Here is a 6,000-nt window from a genome sequence, read left to right on the forward strand (position 1 = left end):
TCGGTCTGGAATTATTTACTGCCAAACTTGCTTCAATACTGGGAAGAAAAGAAAACAAATAAAATGATAATAGCCAAAGGTATCGTATCGCTCAGTTCGTGCTGCCACTTGTCAGCAGATAGTATTTGGCAGGTTGCACAGCTGATCGAATACTGCAGGGGGTACGTGTCATATTTGACAAGTACCTGGGAAATCTGTCAAATACATTCGCCAAATACTATTCGACCAACCCTACTTACTACGCCCCTTGCTTTTATCATACCTTCTTTCCCTTCTGGCAGCATCCCATATTTTCTTCTCTTTCCTATAATAGATCATGGTGCATCTTCAGTGTCTGCTTCCTTCTCTGCCCCCTGATTTTCCAGAATCCTAATAGCTAGAGGACTAAACCTACACGTTAGTTTGGAGTCACTCAGATGAGATTCCAGCCCATCGTTTCCTGCCGAGAGACTTACCAGGATGCTGTCTTTGTACCCTGCTTGGGAGCTCCATTTAGCAGATGCATCTGGACAGTAGGCATCAAACTTTGCTGTCACTGTGTACCCAACCCTGAGGCCCTTACGGCTACTGGAAATGAGAAAGAGCATGTTGTGTGCGTGCCCACTCACCGCATCAGCAAGCTTCCCGGTTGCTTCTTTGCTACTCATTCAGTCCTGAAGGTACCACAGCAATGTGTCATGCATGCTACTTCCCTCCCTCTGCTTTCTCACTGCTTTCAAACAGGGTGGCAGATGTGCTCTTTGAGCTTCTCACCCAGCCCCCTGCGAGGTCTTCCAAATCCACGCACACCTCCGCTGCCAGCTTCTGGTGTTCAGAGAGATTTCTCCTCAGCAGCAACTGAACAGAGCTCGTCAGAGCTGCGTTTCAATCCCAGGGCTTCTCTCCACAAACTCTTCCTTTTCCTAGGTCAACGGCTACTTTTTGTTTAACGAAGTGGGGTACACTTCTTGCTCTCCAGAGGCGCTGTCCTGCAGAGCACCCACTCTGATGTCTCTGCAGAGCCAAGTGTGAAGGAGCTCTGAGGAGGGAGTAGGCTGCAGCAGGGGCTGGCAAGGCACAGCTCCGGCAGCAGCTCTGTGGTGCTGGCCACCGGCAAGGCCAGAGGTTCAAAGCACATTCTCCTTTGACTGGAGAGGAACATTTTTTATTTATACAAGAAACCTCAAATACTGTAAGAAGAGATAAAACTAGCCGTGGTGGTCAGTTAGTGGTCTACAAGTGGTTTGGCTCAGGGCTTCTTTTGGGTTTTGGGTTTTTTTTTTGTTAAGCATCTCCAAGGCTAAATCCTTTTTTCCAATCAGCAGATTGCACTGGGGCCTGTTCACTCCTGACTGGGGTGGGCAGGGGGGGACAGGACGGGACACACAGATGGACATGGGACAGACGACAACATAAAATCATTTGCTTGCACTCATTCCCCCTACCCACACCTCAACTGGACAAGCTCCTTCCCTCCCCACCAAGGCTATCAAAACCACACCACAGACATCAATCCCAACACCTGGTGTGATGTGTTAGCTTTAGGCCATTTCTACATTTAGGGCCAAGTCTGTAGATAAAGCTACCGTGCTTTACCCATAATTTCCTGGGAGTCAGGCTCAGGGTAGCTAGCTGAGTTCTGCTAGTCCTTCTACGCATGTTTTTAGTACAAGAGAACAGCTGTTCTTACCCCAAAGTGCTAATAAATCCATTTGTTGAGCCCTCTGCATAGAGAGAACAAATATCTCCAATATGAAGGAAGCTCGACATCTTGTCGGTCATCTCTGGCTTACTGCCCCTAGAAGAATAAAGCACAAGGTTACTATTCAGCAGGCAGAATTTCTCAGTTCAAGCTGCTGGAGGTTACAACAACAAGGACCCTTCGCTTTTGTTTGTTCCATTTCTTTGACAATCTGAACAAGCTCTTGCACTGGAATTTCAGGTATCAAAGAAAACACAGCATGTCAAAATGCCTGCTTAGAAAAATAAACTGGGGAAAAATAAGCAGCTACTGGCATCCCATTCGGTGCGGGGCTGTTTCATGGGAGCCACATTCATCCCAATGATGCTGACTGCCATTTCGGGTCAGGCACAGCGACCTGCAGGAGGGAAGAGGGAGGAAGAAGTGTGGGCTGCCTTAGTTTCAGACACTTCACTCGTGATTTTGGTGGTACATTTCTTTGCCAGATCCTCTGACAGAATCAGAAGTGGGTTTGAGCGTGGTTTAGGGGTGTGCTGGAGGGGTGCTCCTGGGAGCTATAACATCAAATAACAACATGATTTGTGTCAGCACATTCTGGTTACATCAAAACTGAGGTAGCCACCCGCTTGCAGCTGCAAGACAGCACGAGGTGAAGACCTGCTGAATATGCCCAACAGCAGGTTTTGCCTCTGAAAATTTAAAGATTAAAATTTTTCAGTCAAATGTTTTAAACTATGCATGCATCAGGAAGCCAGGTCCTTGTGAAGTGAGGAATATTTCAATCATGTTTTTTTTAGGGAAAAATAAAAAGATTGCCTGAATGAGGAGATGGCCAACTTCCACAGCATCAAGATCGCCACAAACCCTGGGCTGAACGAGGCCCAAACCCCTGGGCTGAATACCATGGGACTGACCTGCCACTCCAATAAATACAGAAAAGAGACTTTCTGTCTCACAGCCACAAAGAGACAAGCAACACAAGCCCAGATGACAAGCAGCCCAACTGAATGGATTGTCAGAGATGTCTTTTTGCAGGGCCATTTACTCCTGTCTTGGAGATCCTCCTAACCCAGCTTTTTGATGAGGGACTTCCAAGCACTGGACTAGCTTCCCTTGCCCTGCCAGGCTGTCCTGCTGCCAGCGCTGCCCAGCACCAGGCTCTCAGATGTAAGGGGAAAAAAAAAAAATCACTGAAAACCCTTCTCCCTCTTCAACATCCCACCCAAACCAGTTTCAAACAGTCTGCCCCCAGAACCACGCTTATTACAGAGCACAGCCCTGACATTGTACAGGGGATAAATATTCCCTTTCACCCAACATTATCTTGTTTACCAAAAGCCTAAGGATCAAGTTTATGAAGCAAGGCTGGAGCTCAGCAAGGACAGACTGACGGAGATTTAGAAGCCGATGTTGATAACGCGCTGCAGACACGAGAGCGCCAGGAAAAGCAGCCCTGGGAGCAGCCAGCCTCCCTCACCCCCAAAGCTCACAAAACCTCTCCTTGTTGTTCAGTCAAAGCACATGATGGGTCTTCACCTGCCCACCCCTGCGCCGCCTGCACAGCTGAACCCAAATTCAAGCGGAGCAAGAGATAACAGGCGGAGTTCACGCTCAGGGCAAAGCGGCCTCAGCGCCTCTGAAATCAAATCCGCGTGCACACAGAAGCGAACCATTTGGCTTCGGGATGCTCCTGGAACGCCAAGTCCTTCAGCCGCCGCGTACGTTCCACAGCCCGTTCCCATTTCTCTCGGTAAGTGGACAGAAAAACACAACTACCTATTTTAAGATCTATGCCACAAGACATACAGAAATATGCCGAGGGACCGAATTAGCATCGCTAGGGATACAGCCTTCCTCACTCCCTGACTCCGAGGTCTGAACTACGAACTTCAGACCGAAACACTTCTAAGCCCTCAAAATTAAGCTCAGTCCTAAATTAACACAGCCCAAAGCAAAGTCAGCAAGAAATGTTGGTGCTTCCAAACGACCCCTTTAATGGCGTCACTTAAGGTGTCCCAGTTGGGGCGCGAGGGGGATTACTAACTGGACTGTGTCATTTTTCCTTTAGAAAAGGCAGATGTTCGCCACAGCTGCTCCCAAGAGAACAAAAAGGTCAAAATTATTGACTTCCCGTAGAGAAAAGGCTTTTTTCTTGGCCAAAAAAAAAAGTATTATCTCAGACCACTGACCGAAACCAGGCCCAGGGACGGACAATCCAACTTCTGCATCGCTCTCCAGAACATTGCTGCAATTTTCTTGTAGTTTCTCTACTGAGGAAGGTCCTGACATACCCTGTCGCTACTGTAACCCCCACCCACAATAGTGCAAACCCCCCCAAATAAGCTCTTTCGCAATTTATTGACCATTCCTTTAACAAAATGCTCAGCAGCTTCACGCATAACCATTAGATAGTTACAGAAAACAGAAAGGCAGCTTGAAGTCTGGGCACAGTTCAGGGTACATGACACAACCCAAACTTCATTGTCGGTTATCAAGAGAAATGGGAACAGACCAGGTACTTCCTACATGTTTCTGGGCAACCTTGCAAAGCCACCGCTACAGAGTCAGGCTCTGCCTCTGCACATCCCTGGGTGCAGCCTGCCCATGGCACTGTTTAGTCCAATCCCCACAGCTCCCACCAGGAGAGCCGTGCTCCTCATGCTTCCTGCTGCTCATGGGCTTTCCTGAAGTTAAGTCTTCCAAAGGGTTGATCTGACCACAACATCATCACTTTTTAAGGCTTTCCTTAGTATTCAGTGCCTACATCCTCACTCTATTCTCATATTCTTTATAAATGCTGTTTGACTACCGACCAGCATGATACCCCCAACACATGAAGAGATACTGGGATGGAGCCTGCCTCCACCACCCTCACAAATGCCAATCCCAAGTAGGGCGAACTACCCGTTTACCCTGAGGTTTTCCCACAGTCAGAGCTGGTATGATGAGCACTGCTACATCTATTCTGCTATTTAATAACTCAATACCATAAGTCAGTCCACTTGATGTTTAATCATGCTGTTTCTGGGCTTGGCCGGTGCTCAGGAACATGCTGAACTGGCAGATGGAGCGAGGGACTAAATGACCCAAAGGCTGCCTTACACCCAAGACTTACAAGTAAAGAGAGTAATTTCTAAACTGATTTAGCTTCCTTCAAAGCTGCCTTCATTGTCTCCTCACGAGGGATTTGTGACACCTAACAAAATCACCAATTGATAAAGTATTTGTAGTAGACACTAAATGATCAGCTACCACAGATTGAGTATTTGATGAGAAGAACAATTGGCATATCCAGTAGAACTGGAAGGTTTTCAGGAGGAAAGTTTCCAGGTACCCAGTTTGAAAACCTCCTAAACCCAGCTCTGACTGCCAGCATTAGCTGCCCATGCCAACCCCCCGTAAATCACACCTCTTCAGGCATGTTCAGCTGGAGAACCCCAAGGCTGAGTCACTGAAGATCTACCCACCTTGGCACACTCACTTCTCCAAGTTCACCGCACAGGCAGACCACAGGGACTAAGGAGAACAAGGGCCTGGCCACAGCGCCCACAACATCCTCGTGCATCCCCTTGGCTGGGGGGAATGCTTCCCTTCCTGCACAGCATCAGCCGTGAGATGGCCATCTGCAGCCCCCTGGAAGCACAGGGCAGGAGGGCTCCACACGCTCCCAGTGCCTGGCTCTTAGCTGAACATCACACTGCTCCACAAGCACTCATGCTCAGCAGACAAACACAACCATTCCCCTGCAATGTATTTGCTTTAGATATGCCAGCGCCAGGAGCCATCGATTAACAGCAGAGGAGGGGATGGCCCGAAGGGGATGCTCACATAAAACAGGGAGCATGCATTCTGATATCCTTGCAAGAGAGAGGAGCTCTGCAGGACACCCACCGGCTTCCAGCTGTGACACGGTTCCAGCATCCTGACCACAGACTGTTATCCTCCTCCACTTAAACACCGGGGGAAAAGAAGATTCCTTGTATGTAAACTTATTGGGAATCAAAAACATCAAAGATCAAGCAGAACTCTGGTAAGGAAGCGATAGCTGCACGGCGATGCCAGCACACAGACCAAGCCAAAGGGAGCAAGGTTTCTCCAGCTCAGCATCACAAGGGCAGCATCAGGGGCAGCACTGGCAACAGCTGCAGCGAGTTCTTAGGATAACGTGCTCCTGCACTAACCTGAAGACTTTCATTTTGACAGACAGAAAGCCAGGCTTAGTTTGCTAGATGAGAAGTGACAGGTGAGCTAGAAGCGGACTGTACATTAAGGAGATTGTCTCTACCCACATACATCAAACAATACCTGAACGATGAGCA

General features: G+C 48.4%; 1 protein-coding gene across 4 annotated transcripts in view; it reads right to left on the minus strand.

Annotated features, from left to right (window-relative positions):
* Window positions 1-1,764, minus strand: part of ITPR1 (inositol 1,4,5-trisphosphate receptor type 1) — a gene marked incomplete at its 5' end in the record, with an annotated part of 159,646 nt that extends 157,882 nt beyond the window's left edge. For 3 of the 4 annotated variants that reach the window (XM_084269792.1, XM_084269791.1, XM_084269790.1), the window contains one exon: window positions 1,670-1,761. In XM_084269792.1, coding sequence (XP_084125918.1) covers window positions 1,670-1,761 — 92 coding nt within the window. Of the gene's footprint in view, window positions 1-1,669 lie in introns of all 4 variants that reach the window. The other variant, XM_084269793.1, reaches the window with a different exon arrangement.
* Window positions 1,765-6,000: the final 4,236 nt, after the last annotated feature.

This window comes from Gallinula chloropus (assembly GCF_964237585.1).
Source record: "Gallinula chloropus genome assembly, chromosome: 12".
Classification (NCBI taxonomy): domain Eukaryota; kingdom Metazoa; phylum Chordata; class Aves; order Gruiformes; family Rallidae; genus Gallinula; species Gallinula chloropus.